This window comes from Schistocerca piceifrons, chromosome 6 (genome assembly GCF_021461385.2).
Source record: "Schistocerca piceifrons isolate TAMUIC-IGC-003096 chromosome 6, iqSchPice1.1, whole genome shotgun sequence".
In the NCBI taxonomy this organism is placed as follows: Eukaryota; Metazoa; Arthropoda; class Insecta; order Orthoptera; family Acrididae; genus Schistocerca; species Schistocerca piceifrons.
In genome coordinates, this window is record NC_060143.1 from 396,393,701 (window position 1) to 396,418,038 (window position 24,338).

General features: G+C 39.8%; 1 protein-coding gene across 1 annotated transcript in view; it reads right to left on the reverse strand.

Moving 5' to 3' along the window:
• Window positions 1-1,627: 1,627 nt before the first annotated feature.
• Window positions 1,628-24,338, reverse strand: part of LOC124803129 (neural-cadherin-like) — a 55,639-nt gene continuing 32,928 nt past the window's right edge. The window contains exons 3-5 of the mRNA XM_047264308.1: window positions 23,651-23,845; window positions 11,439-11,594; window positions 1,628-1,931 (exon numbers count right to left, since the gene is read on the reverse strand). Of these exons, the coding sequence (XP_047120264.1) occupies window positions 1,840-1,931; window positions 11,439-11,594; window positions 23,651-23,845 (443 nt within the window). The 3' untranslated portion in view covers window positions 1,628-1,839. The remainder of the gene's footprint in view (window positions 1,932-11,438; window positions 11,595-23,650; window positions 23,846-24,338) is intronic.

Below are 24,338 nucleotides of genomic sequence, written 5' to 3' on the forward strand. Positions count from 1 at the left end.
TGTTTGGCATTTAAGCCTAGTATTATATTGTTAATGTGCACCATGTGGCTGCAAGAGAGTTTTATGTTCAATGTCTTAATATTGTCAAGTTTTTCAGATGAACACCACATCCTTAGCTGCAGTAGCAATCTGGTAGGATGAGTTTGGAGAACAGTTCAGAAATTCAGATGCAGCGCTTCATGAAATCAAGGAAAACCTAAATGACAGTGGGTAGACACAAATATGAACTTTGCTTCTAACCTACAAGTGTACCACCTGCTTAATTTTTGTATTTGTGTAACTTTCCAGCCTGATGTTAATTCACACTCACAGTTGGCTGCCCCTCAAATTTGTTGGTTCAAGTTGCACTGAGTCAGTAGCTTTTGTCTGACTCAAAGATTTCATTTCAGGTAAGTGATACTTTTAGGTTGTAATAAATGAAACACAGCAATCTACAGTCTTCACTCTTTATTTGATAAACAAATATAAATATCCAAAAATCATCACTAAAATAAATATAGCTCACAGATGTATACACATGCCATCAAGTTCAAATTGTGACATGGTTCTGCTTACAAACACTCATGTTTTAAATTTTCATTATTTTGAAAAAGGACTATGACATATAGAGAGAGCAACATTTGCACTCTGCAAAATTTATGTTGTCCTTAATATTAGACTATCTCTGAAAACCACACCACAAGTTGCAAAACAGTTTCTTTTAACTGTATATTCTGATATCATTTGAAGTGGGAATCAATTACGTGATCAAAAGTCCCTTGCTTTAAAACTAAATTTTCTGTTTAGTAAATAATATGAATGACTCTACTGAATGATGGGAAAATAAAATAACAAAAATTGTTTGTGTGTATATTCCATGTGGAGATTTTTAACTTGAAGAGTTTCTCAGGCCACACAAATTCTGTGATTGTGTGCCACACATGGTTCAAGTTTCCCTTCAGTAGATGGAATTACAATTTCATAGTAAGTTTCCCTTCAATAGATGAAACTGAAATTTAATAACATATTTTTCGTCCATATTTTATTTATCGTTTGCGCCATCAACTCCTATAGTGTGATTTAAGGTATGGTTTCCTGGATACAGTCATAAAAAGTTTTAACTGGAATAATGTGTAAGATAAAGTAATTTGACAGTTCAATGGACAAATTAAAACTGATTTAGTCATAATAAGTTGTTCATGTCAATAGCAGTAGTATGAAAAAGTTTATAATTATTAAAATAATGGTGAAATACATGTTCATTAAATTGAGTGAAACTTTCTAGCTTCAGGTTAGGATTGTGGTGTATTTGCATTACAAAAACAGGTAAGAAAATAATTTGGAATTTGAAGGGTGTAAATTTTCTTCTTTGTAGTAAAAATATACAGGCTTCCCGTTACCTGGTTCAATAGTATCACAATACAACTGAAATAAATCTTTGGCATGTATTTTGCATGAATAGACCTACTGTTTCTTTATCACATTCACATACTGCAACTCACTGAAATAACACTTATCAAATATCACAGATGTTCATTAATTCTTCCACTCATTAATTAATATTTTGTATTCTTAATACACTGATACAATCAAAAATATGCAAAATGTTGCGGATAGAAAATTCTCACTAATTAGTGCAAGTCATACATACTATTTCTGTTTAGTCAGCTGTGGTTTGAAATATTATCTGTTAGGCACTTGGTATGTTCCTGGTACTTTGAAGACAGGGATTGTTAGATCCTTCCCCTGAGAAGTAGTATACTTACAGTATAGAAGCTCTAGAATTTTGTGCACATTTATATTCACAAAACGTAATGAAACCTGATTTGTGTGAGAAATCTGTAAATATCAATACAACTGTTACAATTCTGTCTGGCACTGTTTCTCCAATAAAATGCAAAATGATCCCCTCTGTGCAAAATTCACAGTATCAGGTTCTTTTTCCTGAAAACCTGGAACAGCAAGAGCACAATGTAAAAAGAATGCTCTTAATATACATAAGAAACAAAGCATTATATTAGAGTGTGTTGGACAGAACACATGTGAAAGTAGAGTTAAAAGGGGAATGTAATGATTCAGGTTTTGTGATGTGGAAATTACAACCGGGTGTTCTTATGCCTCAGAATACCTTGACCGAGAAACAGCCAACAATTAAATAATCTGTAGAAGAAAGAATGAAGAATAACAAGAAAAAAAATGTGTCCAAAGTATGAAAATGAGATGTAGAAATTGAGAAGCAAGAAGGAAGTGTATGAAAAAAACTGAGAACATAATAGATACAATGACAAAGTGAAGGATTACATTTTATGGCCACTTAAATAGAATGGATAACAAGGGGCTGAAAAAAAAAAAAAAAAAAAAAAAAACTTCTTTGACAAAAATCAAGAAACCCAAATTTCATGGTTTTCAGAAGTTAAGAAGAAAGATCTGCGGGAGTTGGGAATAACAGACAAATACAGAAAATAAGAATAGTACAAAAAGTCATTGATTTCCAAAGAAAACATAAAAGAGGGAGTATTGGGACATGAAAAAGAAAAGAGAAAAAGGATTATGATCTTCAAAATTAGTTGTTTCATGTGTTCCTGAGTTGGCCAAATTGGAATAATAATTTAAAAAAAAATATTTTTTACACTTTTATCTGTTTAAGCAGGGAATATAACATTGAGAAAGTATTGTTGCTTATGATAAAACTAGTTATTCTGTCCTAGATTTCCCACTGTTTGATAAAGCTTATAAAAGAATTCATTTAGATAAAGTAAAAAAAATGCATCAGTTAGGCCCTTCGTTCCTGATCATGAGCTGACTCAAAGGATAATTACTTCTAATGTGCCATCTTGATCCTCTGAAACCATTACAACATTTATGTATGTGCAATAGTGATTAGAATTTCAGTTCATCTTCTCAGATGCATAACTATATTGATTCCAGACCAAAGAGTAGCCAAATACTCCAAAGCTTAGTAACTAGGGGAAATATATCTGTCAGTTCAACTGATGGCTTATGATAATTTACCATTAATCATCAATCTACCAAGCCACTCTTGTTCTATAAATTTCATTACATAAGCTTTCATCAAAGTACACTGCAGAATAACAGAAAGAACTGCCAGACACTCCACCAAATTCTGGTTTACAGCATTCATATGTCAAATAGCAACTATCCATGTATTAGGAAAACTGCCAGACACCCCACTAAATTCTGGTTTACAGCAGTCATATGTCAAATAACAACTATCCATGTATTTGTAACTGATAATACTAGATTAATGAAATGCAGTTTTCAAATAAAACATTCATCAACCTTTATTTTGCACAGCCAAAAGTGTCAACTGAATTATAAACCTTCTAATCTTATAACAATACTCATCAGATAGTTGTTATACTACTCCAACACTGGTATACGTAACACAAATGGTGTATATTGCTGTGTACAGTGTTGTCTTATCCAGTGTTCACAGTTCTTCATGTGGGGTTTTTTCTTCAGTGCTCAGGCACCACACAGTTCCAACTAGTGTTGGGGTGCCCCTATACTAGCCGGGCAGTATGGTAGACATACTTATGGAGTGAGAGAGCACTTTGTTTGGACTAGCATATCAAGAGGAAACACCTATATTAACTGTAGGTTACAGTTAGGTTATCAATCCTCTTCCTTTGAGTGGTTTGACTGTCCACCAGCGAAGAATGCAGAATTTGGCTGAATCCCTCTTAATTCTTTTTTTGTTCATGGGGGAATACTGTATGAGATCTGCATGTTAGAAAAAAGCTAGTTACTGCATAAATTGCACAATTTATACCTTACAAACAGATGCACTCCTCAAAGATTCTATGAAATATCATCTTCCTGTGTACTACTGCAACTACTTTTCCTGCCCAGAGTTGCACATCTGTGACTGTTTCAAATGTTTTATAATGTACGAAGACTGGAAGAATGTACAGAAGTTGTATAAATTGAAACCTTTTAAATCCTTGGATCTTTCACACACATTTTGGAACCATTTAAAATGCTTGAAAAATGAGTCTCTTACTCCTCTTTCAGAATTAAAATAATGTTAAATGAAGCTAGGTTCTGATTTTTATGAGCCTCTTATGTGACAATGTTGTAATAAAACAGCTTTTATGTGTGGCAAAAATTTCAGTTGTTTATAAAACCTGTTCAACCTAAAAGTGGAAGCTCTCCTTTTCAGGGAATGTAGAATTATATGGTACTAATCAACAGAAAAAAATCAAAATTTTATGGATTGGGATTTAAAAAAAAAATCCATAAATTATTTAAAAAAAGTTTAGAACGCTGTAGTAAACTTTGACAGGTAAGTCCAAATGGAGGATTTCTTTGCAATCATAAAGCAATTATCTTTAAAATTAAAAAAAAAATCTAGAACTGTTCCAGAGATACAACATTTTAAAATTTTTTCCAAAATTCACATCTTCAAAATGGTATGCGCAGCCTTTGGAGGGCTGTATCTCAGAGCAGAAATTTTTGGAAGGAAACAAAAACATACATGTTCCTTACTTAGCCCTTAATTTTAACATAAGCTAAATTCAAAAACATCCGAGACTGTGAAGGTAAGATTTTTTCCTAGCCTGCCTCAATTGATATGGACTATGCCTGTGAATATAATATGGACCAGTGAGTTTGTTCCCCATGATGCAACACCATATGTTAACCAAACCAAGGATGTTGATGGCCAACTTGCAGTAACCAGTGGGGCTTGTCTACACTCCAATAATGCATTATGGCAGTTAATGCTATGATGGTTTGTGAATGTAGACTCATTGAAAATAGTATCTTGGTAAAGAACATGTGAATTGTTTGCATTTGTTGATGGGCCCATTCGAAAACCACTACCCAGTTGTGGAAATCAGTGTCATGAAGTTCTTGATGCAATGACATGTTGTATGGATTATACTTATGACAATGCAGTAGTGTGACAGTACTAACTATGGACATACTGGAATTGCAGTGTAATTGCTGGGTGCTTATCCATGGGTTGTGTTGCACTACGACTAGTACAGCTATTTCATTAGCATTTCCTGTAACACGTTTGCTCCCTTTCCTTTTGCTGGCCTGTGTGCTGCCATCAGACATAAAGGTATTCACAATCCTGTAAAAGAATAACAAGAGCGAGCTTTCTCTGGAAAATGCTCGGCATACAAGGCAACAACGGCCTCAACACTTCTCCTACATTCTCCATAAATCAGGATCCTTTCAGTTTGTTCTTGTGTGGTTGTAACATTCAACATTCACTTGCATGTCTGTTCTCCAAATGAGAGGTAGGTATGCAGGGAATAAACACTGTGCAAGTATTGTAATGTTTAGAACCGCCATCTGTTCTACATCTACATGAAAAGTGAGTTCCAGTCACAGTGTACTGCCTGTTATGATAGATTGTAGTTCGTTACACAGACATGGTGGCACATTGAGTAGTCCCCTGTTCAATATGTCAAAGGAATACAATACTGTGGATGGGGTTTCCAATTAGAAATTGTGAAATACTGGCCTTCCTATCCTCACAGCATGTAGGTGGGATCCCACATGCCATTGGATATTCAAGGGCTACTGAGTAGCACGTCATAAATTAAAATTGTGTACCCATTTCAGCTCCTCCGATTACAGCACCATCTGCGGTGACATGAAGAAAATGTTTCAGACAAAACATATGTAGATTTTTCCATAGAATTGTAATCTTCAATAAAAATTGGGGGTTCCCATTGAAGATTTCAAAGTCGCCCCGCCGCCACCCAGACATTGGGTGGGGTGGGTGTGGCATCACTGTATCTGATATGCAGTTTTTGAGATATTTCGATGTCATCAGTTAAAATTAACACCCTGCATATTTTTATCACACTAGTTCTTTAAAGGAAAGTCTTTCTGCTTAAAACATGCTATGGGAAAGAATAACTTCAAACTCTGAAGTGATGTCCATTTCTGAGAGCAGATCTGCACAACTTACTAAGGCTGTTGTGCACGTAGACACAGAAAGTGATGAACACTGAGAAAATCTATAAGGACTTTGTTACGGTGCCAGAGATATATACATTTTTTGATCCAACATAGCCCTCAGCTAAATGAATAATTCATTCTAGGCAACCCCCAACAGCATAAAACTCATGCTAATTAACACTGTTTGGAGTAGGCAAGTAATGGTATAACAGACGGTAGATGGATAGTTATATTATTTACATGCAATTTTCACAGATAACTAACACTTTAAATAAATTTAAAGCAACTGTCCATTATGCAGTTGGTGCCTACTGTATAGTAACTGTTAATAATATAGTTTTGACTGGGAAAGAAGAACCCTGACTATTGAAGTGGGCTTACCAAAGCTGCTTTATGTGTCAGCCACAACCAGTTGTCTAGCACAATGTTATATATGTCTATATGCCAACACCTCACTGTTGGTGAAGCTAGACAGATGACCAGTTTTTTTTGCACCAGCATTATGTACCTAAAAACTGAAAACTAACAATAGCATAGCCAAGTTGTCTTTTACCATACAAAGTATAGTGTGAAATCACCGTTCAGGGGCATGGCTATTTGATGAATGAAAGCAGTCTGCTGCTATGAGGTGTGTTGGATGAATTAGAACTGCTTCTCATGAACCAGGGTGTCTACGTGGACAAGAAAAAAAAAAACCGGATTTCCCGGTTAAAAACACAATTTCTCCCGGATAAAATTGCGTATAAAGTGGGTGAAAATACACCCGGGTTAAGTAACAGAATACTTTCCCTCGGAGCTATAAAATGTATCAGTCCTTTGAATCGTAAAGGTCTTATACCGGCGGAGGACGTCCCACCACTTTAGGAAACGAAATCGTGGAAAAACAATGCATTTGGAAAGTTGTTTAATGCGAGACAATTATTTTCGTATTGCGAAAGTATTTACACAAATTCCACAAATTACAGCACGGTAGCTTCCGAAACTCTAAAATAGAGATTCCGTTGAGCGATGCACTTTTGTCAGCCAATCATAGCTCATGTCACGTGACCTCGCTAGCAAATGACGGCAGTTATTCAGAGCACGAGGCCAACGAGAAAGACAGGCTGCGGTGTGTACGTTACGAAGTTACGCCGAGCTCGCTCAACTCAGTTAAGTGCATTTCTACACCGGTTAACTCGTAAGCAGATGTGTATGTATGAACGAGAATTGCATCGTCTATTGGCATTATTAGTCCTACAATGATAGGAAGTCCGTAGGCCTACTAACAGGCTCTAATTTGGCAATTAAAACCGTGCCAAAATGATTGTCAGTTGCGTAGAAAAGTCGAAGTGTTCTGGCGTGAAGAGACTTGTGACATTGCTCAGTAACACATTATGCACATTTTTTTGAAGGTCAATTACACTTTTTGGCATTGATTGCATAATTTTTTATCTATGAAAGAACAACATTAAATGTGAAAACTAACCTGAAGCTCGGTCTTTTTTTAGCGTGTGTTACATGCTAAGTCATATCAAATACAAATGTGCCAGTAAAATTTTAAATAGTGGCATAAATGACTTATCTTCTGGGCCCGACATTTTTCAAATGGCTGATCCTCAAAGTGTTACGTTTTGAATGAGAGTTATAACGCCCTGTGATTTAAGAAATTCACTGCACATTCTCACACGTAACATAAATCATCTTGCAAGGAAATTTACTTTGAAAGTAACGCATCTCAAGCCACTATTCGTAACATTTTCTGGTGATCTGTTAGAAATTTAAACAATTGTGACGTCACGCACATCGAATGCACGTTAGTTGTTACGGACGTACTGCATAATCTTCGACCTAAAGCCTTTGACACTTTAAGGTGTCGGCAAATTGATCTGTGCATTGTGTAAATTACCCATTTTCTATCCAACTAAACTTTTATTTTGGTGTTATTCTCCGATTTATGTTTCATTGCTGCAGTATTGTTCAGCAGTAGTGGACTAAAGTTCTTTGTTAGCGTATCTGATCTTATACGTCAAACCTACAAAACTAACTGAAATCTAAAACAATGAAAAATCCTGGAATTCTAAAAAATTCCCGGGTTTTTCCCGGATGAAAAAATTCCCGGGTTTTTCCCGGATCTCCCGGATGTCCCGGGCCATATGCACCCTGTGAACAGAGGTGATCAACTAAATATATATCAGAATAGAATAGGTGCAGCTACCGATATTGATGTAATGCTGGTAAAAAGACTGGACACTGGTAGAATCATTGGTTGGACTGTAAACTAGAACACCGCTTTGAGAGATCACAATGCAGTCTCATTTGATCTAAGAATTCCATGGAGTTCATGAACTACAGTGGCACCTACTGTTGCCTTGAGACATGCTGATGGGGATCTGTTAGCTCTAGCAAAAAGACACTTTTTGTTGCTTTATGAAGAACGCATTTTTACTTAAAGAGCAAGTATATAGATACAATGTGTACAATACAGACAAAAATAACAGTATCCAGGAAGGCCTTTAAAAATGTAAAAAACACAATGGAATGTAGAAATATCAAGTTGAAGTATAATGGTATGTAATGCATAGAATGTTTACCAATGATACTGGAAGGAAGAAAACATCAGCTAAGGTTGAGACAATTACCACTGACTGAAGAGAGAGTACAAACAATGAATGATTAATCTTAAACAAGTGGAGTGATAACTTTAAGTACACATTCAATTAAAGACTAAGATCAGTGGATATCCATAGAAACTGCTGTTTGGTAAAAGACAGATGATTGTAGTAACTTCAAATCTATGAAGAAATGTTGGAAATACCAAGAGGATGGATTCTGTGGAGCACCACCTCCAGGCACTTTGCCAGGTGATATCACTGCTAAAGACAACACCAATCCCAATCACCTATTAAATTAATTGCATACTGAATATCTTAGCAAAGGTGTTAAGCTTCCTTTTGTGGAGCAAGAAAGAATTTCAGCCATCTTTCTGGTAAGAGTGAAGCTCCAGATTCTGAGAATATTTATCCTGAGATCTTGCTGCATGCAGCTCTGCAGATAATACTTCCTTTAACATTTATTATTAATTATTCATCTTCAATTGGACATTGTTCATGTATCCGGTATCAATATATTCTGCTGGCTGAGCCAGAGGCCATTCTTTTTTAATATCAGGTAAGACGGGGTTACAAATTTTACTTAAAGGATAGCCCTTGACTCTATTTATAATATCTGGCAGTCTAACTTTAATTGACCTGTTTAAGAGACAGCCCAATAGCAAGATGCAGGAGTGACCGTCTGTGTCCACCAACTTTGACTCCACATGGAAACTTATAATGACCATGTGTGTCTCATCTAACATTATTATGAGTCTCTTGGTTAGACAGTGCTCCACCACTGCAGTTTGTATTAATGGTTTGTGGTAAATGTGCTGCACACAACCTATCTATTTTTATAAGTCTAATGATGATAAGTACATGGTGTCAATACATGGTGTCAACCTTACTATATAAAGATATAGTAACAGCTGCATCCCTTGATCTGTAAGAATATGGATGTATGAAGAAGGGATAGAAAGCTTCCTTTTCTATACATATGGGTCTACAGAAAGGACGAGGACACTCTGGAACACAGTGTTTATAGAAAACCAATGCATGTGGACTGGTACAGTCATGCAATGAGTTATCAACCACCATACCATTTCATGAGGGACCTGAGGACATTGACAAGGACAACTTGTGCCATCTGAGAAACTTTAACACAATAGCTACAACACCTTAAGTTACATTCAAGAAGAATGCCTACACTGAGAAATAGGTGTGCCATGCTTTGGTGTTCAGTCCTTTGCATAATATGCACCTGAAGATGAAAGTAGATTGGTTGCTTTCCTACCATATGCTGGTAATGTATTGTCAACAATATGATTGGCTCACTTAAAGGTGATCTAGGTCTAGGGAAGTTCAGCATTTTAAAAAAAAGCCTTGCCATTGTTGGAAAATGTATATTGGCCAGAATGGTGTATGATGAGATGCAGATAGATGCTACCACTCTTACTGTTGGTACTGTGTCTTAAATAAATTAACTGAAATAAGACTGGCAGATAATATTAGAAGTAGATGTAAGGGATTCCCTTCAGTAAAATGTTAAATCCTGTTTCATATGGTATTAAAAAAAATGATTCTTAGGTTAGCAGGCATAATGCTTTGACCTACATGCTTGGTAGCGATTTATCATTTCTGGAAGCTTTCACCAGTGAGGTGCTGTACTTTCACTTTGTATTTGGGAGCAGCAGCATGACTTCTGACACATGCGCTTCAGGTTTACAAAGATGTATAAAAGAGCCACCATTCATGGTAGGAATCAGCAAAGAGATTCTCACCTTAATATGGTGTTCAGATGGACCAATGAAATACTGTTGAGACGACAGGAATATTAAGCACCAAAAATGTTAAAATAATAAGACAATGAGATTGCTTAAGATCTGAAGAGCTGGGCAGAAGCATAGTACAGGTTCATATCTTACTGGCTGCAGGCACATAGAGAACTATATCAACTGCACTGGTGTTGGTTTGCTTGCAACAAACTTTACACATCATTTCAAACCCTTAAGAAACTTTTTTCGCACTGACAATTTCCATAAAATGATGAAAGGGAAAAATTTCGGTGCTCATACAATAAAACCACCACATCAGGTGTGACACTTAACCATATTTGTGACACATTTTGCAGACACTATCCACTTATAGCACTGAATGTACCTACAAAATTTTATCATTATACAACACCTAGTTCAGGAGATATGTCATCATGAGCAGTGAGCTGCTTGAAAACAAAACTGCTGGATAAAATTTACTAGAGATACCAGTTAAATATGTGTACAAATATGTGTGAAATATATTAAATATAAGTGAAGTATATGTCATATATATGTTGGGTGAATTTTAACCATACATATTACTTACTATCTAGAAAGAAATACTCTGGGGGTAAGAACCACCAATCTCCTTATGGAGTGGGGGTGAAAATGTGGAGAAAGGAGGGGGAGGAGGAAATGGATAGACAGAGAGGGGAAAGGAGGACATGGACATGGATATGAGGAAGTAGGAACTGGATGGGGGTGGGGGTGGACAGAGAAAGTGAAGAGGAGGAGATGAACAGAAAGTGGGGGAGTAAGAGATATACACAGACAAAAAGGGGGTGGGCGGGGGGGGGGGGGGAGGGAGGAAGATCTCAAAAGAGGAAGGAAATAGGAGGAGAAGGGGAGTTGGGGGGGGGGGGAAGATGGACAGAGGAGGGAGGAGCAAATGGACAGAAGGGGGAGGAGCAGATGGACAGAGAGGAGGGTGGAGGGGATGGATATCTGACCTAGGCAATGTCAGGAACTCATCTAGTATAATAATAAAAAAAGGGGTAATTTAACACAGTTATACAAAACAGCACATGCAGTGAATGAAGAAGCTGAGAATTTAACCCTTCATCTAATTAATATGTCACTGTTTCTCAAATTTATTGTTAACTATGAAATATTTACAATATCTTCTTCATACCTGCACACAAAGATGAAAAAGAACTAGCTGCTGTTCCACCACCTTCATAAATATACACATTCAGTTCATCTCTGTTTTCAGAAAGCAAATCAGTGTCAATTTTGTTTTTGTGCTCCATCAAGTATTTCGTGTCTGGTCCAGAACTTCCTTTCAAGTCTGAAAAGCATAGGATAAAAGTAATTCATTTTCATTTAATTGCCTTAAGTTCTACATCAGTGATGTCCAACAGTTCAACATTAAGTTACTATACAAGTGTTTTAGGATCTCACTGACAAACAGAGGATCATTTCATTTTAGTAACTATTCCCTCACATAGACAAATTTCTCAACTGTGCACTTCAAGCATCTGTAAATTTCTGATAATGATAGCAGCTACACAAAAATTAAAGGCATGTTCAAATAAATTATCAACAGGTGTTTAAGTGCCTGACTGATCTTCATTATATGCTTGGTACTTTCACAATAGTGACTGTCCATCTCCCAGGAGCATGGAAGGATTCTGTTTCATGTCATGAAATGCATCACTTATTTGGCCTATCAGGTCAGCCCTGAGGCAATTGGAGCAATGTACACTACAATCTTGACACAGATGCAAAGAAAAGAAAGTACTATCAGTGCAGTTACCATATTTACTCAAATCTAAGCCGCACTCAAATCTAAGCCGCACCTGAGAAATGAGACTCGAAATCGAGGAAAAAAATTTTTCCCGAATCTAAGGCCGCACCTGAAATTTGAGACTCGAAATTCAAGGGGAGACAAAAGTTTTAGGCCACATCTCCAAATCGAAACAAAGTTGGTCCATTGTAATATGAGATGCAATTTAGATCGAATGAATGACGATACAGCTACAGTAGTTTGGTTCGAGTCGTAAGCTTAGCAGTTACGCTTTGCCTGGTAGCCATTGCTTTGCGTCAGGTGCTCCGTCCTTATTTATACGGGTACGATTCCTTTTTCACGTGCTTTGTCTGGTTTGAATTGATTGCTTATTTTTCTTTGATCTGATAAGCGCCGTTTTCTTTGTTATAGGTGTTTACGTCACTCCAAGCTGAAAATGCACTGTACTGTGTCATGCATTGTTTGTTGCATTCTGATAGTGCGTGTTTACGGCCTGTCGCCGCTCGCAGCATGGCTTCCTTTTGTGTGCACTACCGTCGCTTATAATTAAAAAAAAAAAAAAGAGGAATCGTCTCATTAGCGAAACAATGGCAAGAGACTGGTATTTGTTGTTACTTACACTGCTGCTTTCTTTGCTAATGATTAACAAGAACCAAATAATAGACTGCGTATGATAGATATTCTGAACGACAGTTTAGCGAAAATTTTCCTCCGTTTGAAAATCTTTACAGGCGCCTCTTTAGTACATTACATTCTGCACAGAAATTAGAGTCATCTTAGATTTAAAAATGTAGTCAATTGCCATGCTTCATTTCTGACTGTATCACTATTAGGCATAAGAATAATACGAATATAAAGATGGCATGATATGTATATTCTTCCGCGTTTGCTGTTGTCTCACTCTAGTTTCGTAGTTTATTAGGCAGGCAGGATTTAAACGAGATAGCAGCAAACACGAAACAATACGTGATAAAATGTTTATATTCGTATTATTCTTATGGTGAAGAGAATACTGCATGTGATTCACAATTCATAAAAGTTCCTATTAGTAACCATCTCTTCTCACAGGTAGGAAAAAATCCAGAATGTAGAGTTGGCCATATTGACAAACATCCCAAACAGTCTTGCCAGTCGGATTTTCGTAGTACATTGAAATGCTGCTGCTACATTCGAAGATGAACAATACGGAATTTGTATTTACTTCGTTGGATAATGTACGAAAATGCCGTGGTCGAAACTCGGGGCGGAGCAAAAAGCTCGTCTTCCACTTACTTTTTTTTTTTTTTTTTTTTTTTTTTTTACGCAGCAGTTTTGGTGCCAGTATTTATCTCTGTGCCTACAAAGCATGCCTATGTAGCGCTACATATATTCGACGGCAGAAGTTAGTTGTGGCGGCACCCACCAACATTTTTCAGAACTTCTGCTTGCTTTGCACTCGATTCTAAGCCGCAGGCGGTTTTTTGGATGACAAAAACTGGAAAAAAAAGTGCGGCTTAGATTCAAGTAAATATGGTAATAGAAAGCACTTCACAGAAAGCAGTGATGTCCCTTAGAGCACCATGAATGTACTATGCATAAACTAATGATAAGTTGCTCCAATTAAGAATGATGGCATAAATAAAGGACATGTAAAATGATTACCGACCTGCTTACAGAAGACCTTTGCTGGAGGGACAGAGGCAAATACATTGTTCCAAATGTGATTAGAGTGGCATACTTAAAAGAGGCCATATCGGTGAATAAAATATGGGTGGGGAAAGCATCATTATTAATATTTGGATGAAGAAAGCCCTCACAGATTTGATATAAGGAGCAAAATCCCAATACCTGCAACTTCTAAATGTAGTACTGCAACAACATTCTACAAATAATCACATGTCCAGTACCTGTATCATGTGAAATGTCACACATACTGGTTAAAGGTTCAATACACAAAATTCATACCATCCTTTAAATACATTATCCCCTCATCACCTCTTCCAAAATCAAGGCATTATGCAGTAACACATGTACGCTTATAATCAAAAGTATGTTTATACACAGTATCAAGTGAAATTTGTGGCTGAATTGAGGATATTTTGATAGGAGAATCATTAAAAAAAGTAGATGTAAATGTTCCGCAGGGAAGTGTGTTGCAAATCTTGGTGTTCATGTTTTACATTAATGATCTTGCTCAAAATGTAAATAGCAACCTTAGACTTCTTGCAGACGATGCAGTTATTTGAACTGAAGTACTGTCTGAAAGAAGTTGCACAAATATTTATTCAGTCTTTGATAAGATTTCAAAGTGATGTAAGGATTGGCAACTAGCTTTCAATGTTCAGGTTTGTAAACTTATGCAGATCACAAAATGAAAAAAATGTAATATCCATTGACTACAATAACAATGAGTCACAGCTGGCATTGGTCAACTCATTCAAAACTTGTATATAACAATTTTGAGAGATATGAAATGGAATGGCCACATAGTGTCAGTCAGAGGCAAAGGTGGTGGCAGATTGTGGTTCAGTGGTACTTGAGAAATGCAGTTAGTCTACAAAGGAGACAGTATACGAAATATTTGTGTGATCCATCCTAGAACATAGCTCTACTGTGTGGGAACCACACCAAATGAGACTAACAGGGGATATTGAATAGATACAAACATGGGCAGCACATAAGGTCAGAGTTGTTTGAGCTGGGGGAGAGTGACATGAAGATACTAAGTGAACTGAACTGCCAGATGCTTGAAGATAGATGCAAACCACCCCATGAAAACATACTTAGAAAGTTTCTAAAACCAACTCAAATGATGAATCTATGAATATATTACAACACTGTACATGATGCTCCCATGGAGATCCTGAAGAGAAGATCACACTAAGTACAGCACACACAGAGACATTTAAATAATCATTCTTCTTGTGCTCCATACAGGAATGGAATGTGAGAAGCCCTAATAACTGGTACAATTTGATGTACCCTCTATTATGCGTTTTACAGTGGTTTACTGAGTACAGATGTCGATGTAGGTGTCCCCTGCTAGGAAACTGAGACTGGTAGATATATAAAATTTCCATCTATTTCCCCTCGTCTCACCATATGTTCATATCAGTGGAGTCAGACAGGATGTAGGCTAGGATGGATAAAGAATCACACATGTAAACAACACAGTCTGGTAAGGCACACTGACGCAGAACAACAATTAATAATGAGTCAGCTGTGTTGCATTGCATACCAGGACCAATGTGATTCACTCTTTTGCATACTAACAATGAATTAAAATAAGATGTATATTACATAAAAATTATCTTCTGTGTGTGAGCAATTCCTTTCAAATTTCGTCAGTGAAATCCTTGAAATGCCTTAAACCCACATTGGGATGTACCCTCTGCTATGCATTTCACAATGGGTTGCCAAGTATACATGTAGGTGCCTCATGCTAGCAAAACAATGCTTGTAGATAGATAAAGTTCCCTCACAGAGACACCCCCCCCCCTTCTCCATCTCACTCACTCACTCAAACACACACACACACACACACACACACACACATACACACACACACACACACACACACACACACACACACATATACACATACACACACACACACACACACACAGTTGTACTCGCAACAAACACACTTTTTTTCTAACGTTTGACAGTAGGAGGATGCCCTTTTAAGTTTTTACAAAAACACCGAATCAAATTTTCTTGGTAAAAATCATTCATTGTTTCTCAAAATAACTGTCTTTATTATTTTTAATCTTTCTCATGTGTTCAAACCAATTTGGGAAACTATTTTTTCCATTCTGATATTAGTAACTCTTGTTTCTGAAGGGTTCAACAGCTTTGTGGATGAAATATCATTGCCCAAACATTCTTTCTTTAACATACAGGAGCAAGAAGAACTATTTGGGTGCTAAATTAAATGAACACAGATAAAAATACTTTAATTCAATTTTTTTCCGCTTCAAATCATCAGTTGTTTTATGTGCTCTGTGACAGCTGGCATCATTATGCTGAAGCATTACGAAAATTTTAAGTTATTTTCCCTGACTTCATCAATGATATGCCACCCACAAATTGCACAGTGTTTAGTATCAACTGTTCTTTGATTCTCTACTGCAGTGGTCATGATCCTGACATGTCCAGTGCAACCAAAGGAATAAGTGATGAATGTTTTTGTAGTAATTCTGAAATAGACCATTCTGTTTGGTTTCTCATACTCTTAGAATACCCAAACTGTTGGTTGGTGCTTACTGTACTGCCCATACAAATATATCCTAATTTCATCTCCCATGATGATGTTTCAATATGGGTTTTGCATTAACTTGGTTGAATTACACCAACTGACACAATCCAGTTTTTGTGCTTTAGTCAAATTGTTTGAAATCCATCAGGGAAAGTAAAATATGCATGAAAAGGCATCTTTGAAAGTCAATAATTTCCTAATGCCTCATGGCCCTGTCTGAGTCACATATTTATTTCCTTCAATCATGTTGCACACAACGTGGATGTATTTTTGTACAACAACCAATTTTGCCTGGTGTATCCTAGGAGTATTTAATGGTGGCATGCTTCAATAAAATCTTCTCTCAGTTTACAAGCCACCTCACTTTGAATAAGACACAAACGCTTTTGATAGCTGTCTCAGTCATCATCATTACAAGTTAAAATCAATGAGTGCCAGAGCTGGCATAGTGTTCCACTTATAAGTGCAATAGCAATGTCTGGAACTTTTGAGAGAGAGCAGAAATGATGCATGTGTGGAAGGTGAGTGGGGCAGTTCCAGCCCACAATAGGACCATGTCATTTTAGGTGGCCTGAGGAAGTGGTGCCATGTTTGAAACTGTTGCCATGTGCCTAGAAAAAAAAAATTGCCTAACAGGGTCACCAGCCATTCAGACACAGAAGCATCATGGATTTGTGTATGTACAAGGTGTTGCCTCCCCGCACTGGGTCGATCACAAGAACAACAGATGGCACCATGAGCACCACCAGAGCCCCTCCATGCCAGGAACCTGTTTTCTCCACCATGTCATGTGTGTGGAACTGGATCAGCATGAATTCCTCTGCATTTCAGCTACGAAGGGTGGCACAAGCTAACACATTGACAGTTCACTCCACCAGAGTCCTGGACCAATTCCATGCACCAGCTCTCAGCAGCCCATCAGAGCCTGGTCAGAAGGCACTGCAGTGGACCCTATGACTTTCCAGCAATATCCCAAGACATATCTGTTGCCCAAATATGCTGAATGCTCAACATCCATCACTAGGGATTATCGGTGGCATAGCCTTCACGTCCCATTATGTTTATTTACTGTGTGTTCCTGTCATATGCCTGTTGGTGATTGAGAAGAGTTATACTTTTTTTTATTAAATCTCTCTACTTTGGTCATAATAAACCCCAGTTCTTGTTTACCTAGGTCTTGTTATTTCTTATCAAGTGTCTCCCCATGCGAGACAGCAGAGGTGACGAGGTATTTGGACCCAGATGGTTAGGTGTGTGTGTTATTTTTCTGTTCCTTATTCTCCCAGGTCACCTGATATTTTGTTTCTTTTCCTTCTTCCTCTATGACTGAACAGCCAGTATCCAAACCCCTTGACATGACACAACAAATGTTCTTTCTGTGGGACTTGCAGCAGGTTTTGCAAGGGTTGGTCAGCACAGTGGCAAGCTTTACAACAGCAGCTGCTGATGGCTCCCAACACCCTTCTTAGCCGGACCTCACAGTTCAAGGCTTTTGCAGTACACCTTTTTGACAATAAAGTTACCTTGGGTAAACTACATGACACATCTTGTACAACATATTCTGGCATATGGTACCTCAAGTGACGCCCATCGTAGGGCGTTTCTCCTTTCCTATGTTGGACCAGAGGTTTACTGCCTTCTGCAGCTATTGAAACCTGAATCAGAACCACACGCTCTATCATATGAGGAACTAAAATTCTGCTTCCAAGAATATTATAACTCGCAGGTACACATTGCTGTGGTGCGACACAAATTTTCCAGCTGCTGTAAGCAACAGGATCAGTCCTACAGGTAATGGGTCACGATGCTCCGAGGTCTTTCTCGGGAATGCCAGTTTCAGTGTTAGGATGAAGTCTGTAAACAGTCTTATGCCTCATCACTCATTTGGGACACGATCCTGGTACACAACTCTGATAAGGGGCTTTGAACGGAGTTACTGACACTGAAAGACACCCCACTGGATGCTTGTCTCCAGCTCATTCAAGCATTTGAGCAGACCATCCATGCATCAGCTTTTGTACATGATCCTCCTCCTGTCTATGCACCCCATCCTCAATCATCATGTGGAACACCTGCTGATGGTTGGGCTTTCCTCCACAGCAACCATTCTTCCAGTGCCTCTGCAGTTAGAGCAATGACATAGTGGCAGTCAAAGGACAGCTCACGGCCTTCTTTCAGCGTGGGACCATAACTTGTAAAGGATGCCTCCTTGTCGTTGATACTCCAGAGGTGACTTGATCTCTTTACCGTTTTGGGACTGGAAGTGCACAATTTGACCAATAGCATCCAGCCAGGTACTGAGATCTTCATGAGAAGTATCATTCAGTGTTTGAGCCTTCTACTATGAGTGTCATGGGATTTTAAGCACACATCTCCCTCCTCCAAACTGCCATGCCCCACTTTTTCAAGGCTCAGAACACTCCATTTGCTCTGAGGGATAAGTTACAGGTGGAGCTGCAATGTTTGCAAGATGATCATGATGGCTGTTTCCAATAGTCAATAGTCCTTGCAAGTGCCTCAATGATGTTCGGAACATCTTACATGGGAAATGCTGGGCATAGTCAACTACCTAGGTGACATCATCATTGCGGGAAGGTTTGCACACGACCTGGCTGATAACCTATACTCCTGGAAATTGAAATAAGAACACCGTGAATTCATTGTCCCAGGAAGGGGAAACTTTATTGACACATTCCTGGGGTCAGATACATCACATGATCACACTGACAGAACCACAGGCACATGGACACAGGCAACAGAGCATGCACAATGTCGGCACTAGTACAGTGTATATCCACCTTTCGCAGCAATGCAGGCTGCTATTCTCCCATGGAGACGATCGTAGAGATGCTGGATGTAGTCCTGTGGAACGGCTTGTCATGCCATTTCCACCTGGCGCCTCAGTTGGACCAGCGTTCGTGCTGGACGTGCAGACCGCGTGAGACGACGCTTCATCCAGTCCCAAACATGCTCAATGGGGGACAGATCCGGAGATCTTGCTGGCCAGGGTAGTTGACTTACACCTTCTAGAGCACGTTGGGTGGCACGGGATACATGCGGACGTGCATTGTCCTGTTGGAACAGCAAGTTCCCTTGCCGGTCTAGGAATGGTAGAACGATGGGTTCGATGACGGTTTGGATGTACCGTGCACTATTTAGTGTCCCCTCGACGATCACCAGTGGTGTACGGCCAGTGTAGGAGATCGCTCCCCACACCATGATGCCGGGTGTTGGCCCTGTGTGCCTCGGTCGTATACAGTCCTGATTGTGGCGCTCACCTGCACGGCGCCAAACACGCATACGACCATCATTGGCACCAAGGCAGAAGCGACTCTCATCGCTGAAGACGACACGTCTCCATTCGTCCCTCCATTCACGCCTGTCGCGACACCACTGGAGGCGGGCTGCACGATGTTGGGGCGTGAGCGGAAGACGGCCTAACGGTGTGCGGGACCGTAGCCCAGCTTCATGGAGACGGTTGCGAATGGTCCTCGCCGATACCCCAGGAGCAACAGTGTCCCTAATTTGCTGGGAAGTGGCGGTGCGGTCCCCTACGGCACTGCGTCGGATCCTACGGTCTTGGCGTGCATCCGTGCGTCGCTGCGGTCCGGTCCCAGGTCGACGGGCACGTGCACCTTCCGCTGACCACTGGCGACAACATCGATGTACTGTGGAGACCTCACGCCCCACGTGTTGAGCAATTCGGCGGTACGTCCACCCGGCCTCCCGCATGCCCACTATACGCCCTCGCTCAAAGTCCGTCAACTGCACATACGGTTCACGTCCACGCTGTCGCGGCATGCTACCAGTGTTAAAGACTGCGATGGAGCTCCGTATGCCACAGCAAACTGGCTGACACTGACGGCGGCGGTGCACAAATGCTGCGCAGCTAGCGCCATTCGACGGCCAACACCGCGGTTCCTGGTGTGTCCGCTGTGCCGTGCGTGTGATCATTGCTTGTACAGCCCTCTCGCAGTGTCCGGAGCAAGTATGGTGGGTCTGACACACCGGTGTCAATGTGTTCCTTTTTCCATTTCCAGGAGTGTATATGCTCTTTTCTTTGTCCTCCACACTGCAAATCTTCACTGTAACTTGGAGAAGTGCAGGCTTTTCATTCCTCAAGCAGAATGTCTGGGACATATCCTCAGTGTCTCAGGAATTTGGGTAAGCTGCAATATGTCCAGTCTATGCAGGATTTACCACCACTGATGAATGTCGCCACTTCAATCAGTATTGGGCCAATTGAATTAGCCATCATAAGTTCATTCCCCATGCTGCAACTACTGCTGCTCTGTTGCACAATCTCTTACGCAGGAATGTGACATGGAATTGGGACATGACTTTCAACCACACTTTCCAGGTCCTTAAGGGGGCATTGCTTCAGCCCACCTGTCTGATAGCTTACGATCTGTAACTTCTTGTGTTCATCACGGCAAATGCACCCAGTTACGGTGTACGAGTTGTCCGCTTGCGTATAGTTGACGGGGTGGAATGACCAGTCACCTTCATTCGAAAATGTTGATTTTGGGCCAGTGCAACTATGGACAAATAGAAAATGAAGCCCCAGCCATTGCCTATGCTTTAAAAAAATTCTACAAGTATATCTATGCTCATCACTCTACCCTACTGATCGACCACAAACAACTGCTGGCACTACTTCACGCTGATGCCAACACTCCCACAAAACCAGCCTTCAATGATGAGCTCTGTTTCTTGCCAGTCATTCCTATGAAATTCAGTACCATTCTCTGACTCATCATGCCAATGCTAACCTACTTTCATGGTGGCTGGTGGATCCAGACTCCTCCTTTGATTCCAATCCAGAACTCTGTGGCCACTTAGATACTGAAGATGAAGCAGCTCTCACCTTACTACCTATCAATGCTAAGCCCATGGTCCAGCGTTCTGTGGAAGACCCAGGTCTTTGCAAACTTCTCCTTCTAGTTTGTTGGGGATGGTCATTGGACCAACGGCAGATGGTTAACCCAGACATTCAAGGTTATTGGTATTGCTGGCATGAATTCTCTGCCCTCAATGGTGTCTTGTTGCTTCAGGGTGGAAATGGCCTCCCTCGAGTGATCATCCCATCTTCTCTTCAATGCCAGGTTCAAAACCTGCTTCACCAATGTTATTGGGGCATCATACTGACAAAACACCTGTCACAGCAACATGTATATTGGAAATGGATAGACATAACATTGCTGGATTGGTGGATACAAGTATATCTTGCAAAAGGAAACAAGCAGCCCCACTAAGTTGCCATTTTCCGTGGTCGCAGATATCGACCCCATGGTCATGACTTTGCAGGCCCTCTTCTCGGCCAACTGTGGTTCACTGCGGTTGATGCTGGATCTGGTTTTCCATAAATCTCCTGGATGTCTTCTACATCATTTCAGCATGTGAGTCAAGCCTTGAACTGCATCTTTGAGATTGACAGTGTGCCAGAAACAATTGTCATCGACAATAGGCCTCAGTTTACATCCACCGAGATCACTTCTTTCTGCACATCCAGTGGAATTGCTCTCGTCCACACAGTGCCTTTCCACCCAGTGTCAAATGGTCTGGTGGAGTGGCTTGTTCGAACATTTAAGGATCAGCTATCAAAGCTTCACCAGCGTCTCCATTTGGATGATGCACTCTCCACCTTTTTGGCCTCCTACCAACAGGAGGTGACCAGTCCAGCTAATGACTCCACCGAAGGCTGCAGCAATCTGTTCTCTCCCTGCTCCATCCATGGCAGCCAAGGAGCCAGCATCACAAGGTTGTCTGCATCGCTTTTCCATCTGTGATGATGTCTGGGTCCTGACCTCCCAACAAGGCTGCCAATGGACTCTGGTGGTAGTGTTGCAATTGCTGGGACAGGCAATTGTTGACCCACAGCTCCCAGATGGTTCGTGCCGTCGGAAACATCTGAACCAAATCTACCCGTGGGAACTACTGTTGGAAACTGACACAGACTCAGGGCATTTCCTTGTTCTAGGTTCATCTGTACCACTGCAGGATGCCATTACCCAGGCACCATCTCTGGTGGCCCCTTTGTCTTAACCCCTCAGACACTGAAGCGTCATGGGTTTACATCTACTACTGTCTATTTGATCCTCTTTCGGGGGAGGGATGCCATGTACCCGGTGTTCACATAAATGGATCGGCAACCCCTGAGACACTGAAGCATCATTGGTTTACATATGTACAAGGTGTTGCCTCCCCGGACTGTGCCGATCACAACATGGATGACAAGCAGCAGGACAAGTACCACCAGAGATCCTCTGTGCCAGGGTCCTATTTCCTAGATTGACATGAATTCCTCCACGTCCCAGGTAAATAGGACAGCGCTAGTCAACACACATCGGTAGTTCACTCCACTGGTGCTCTGAGTCAATTCATGCACCAGCTCTTAGCAGCCCATGAGGCAGAGACTGGTCAGACGCCACAGGAGTGGGATCTACAAATTTCCTGAGATGTACATGTCAGCCAACTATGCCAAACAATCAGCCTCCATCATTAGGGATTATCAATGGCATAGTCTTCATGTCTGACTTCATATATTAACAGTGTGTTCCAGGCATATGCCTGTTAAGTGTCTGAGAAGTTGTATTATTTTTTGTTGAGAAGAATTCTTTTGTTATTAAATCAATCTGCTGTGGTCATAATAAACAACTGTTCTTGTTTAACAATGTCTTATTATTTCTGATCAAGCATCCCCCCGTGGGAGATATAGCAACGGTTGCTCCTACCTCCTCACAACGATCAAGCATCCATCTTTGCTTTTGCTTGATATCCAGAGTATGCCCCCATGCCCTACTAAGAATGAACCCCTGGTCTCTGTTAAAACTGTTGTTGTTTATTCTAATTTCAGGCACCTCCTTTATAACAGTATTTCAGTATGATGACACATGACCCAAAACTCTTATCTTTTCAAGTTGTATTTTATGTCCGTTTTCTAGGCAATATTCAGCCATGGCCAACTTCTCGAGGTTCCCTCTGCACAATGCTCAGCAACAGCATGAATACTCTGTCCTGTGTAAATGTTTCTGCACTCACTTATTACACCACACACACACACACACACACACACACACACACACACACACACACACACCAGGAACTTGGAAGATCTACGCTGTGTTTAACAGAGAGTAACATATCTCATATCCTGGAGGCAGCCATCCATCCATTCAACTACATCTTTAAATATCTGCTTTGTTCAATTGTTCAGTCTCTTTAGTACAACAATTTATTGATCAGTTACCTTAGTATTATAATTTATTTTAACAACATTTAAGGTTTTGATGTACAAAGACAATATTTTTACTTTATTAACAATGTTTAGTAACATTTGTTACCAACAACAAATTCTTACCATGTAGTTCCATGGAAACTGATGCCTCAGTTTCATTAATAGATGTCTTCTCTGGCGTTATGCCAGATGTCCCACCATTCCCACTTCCTGCTTCATCAGCATAATTCATTACATTTTCTTGGATGTCATCTTTAACCTCAGTTCTCCTATGGATGCTGAAGAAATACTTGTAACCAATTAGACTAGTAGCCAAAACTGTAAGTTAAATGGTTTAATCATTTTTATATTGTGATATATAATGCTAATTACATTAACAGCAATTTAGAATGTTAGCTACTTGTGGAAATAAACATGTGGATATACTAAAAATTGTAAATGGAGAGTTTCATCAGTTACTTGGTTCAAAATCCCAGACAGAATTTAAAGTCATATACAGAACGACAATTATTGAACTATATGGGGAAAAAAATGTAAATTCGTTACAAACTACAAATGCACACACTTCATTCAATAAGTAAATGTCACTGCAGACATTCAGATTTAGGTTATGACATATTCAATATGCCTGCCAACCTCGGCAAAAATGTGGTGCAGATGAATGATGAAATTCTGCATGACCTGCTGAAGTGTCGGAATATTGATGCTGTCAATGACCTCCTGAATGGCTGTTTTCAGCTCAGCAATGACTTTGGGTTTATTGCTGTACACATTGTCTTTAGTATAGCCCCACAAAAAGAAGTCACATTTT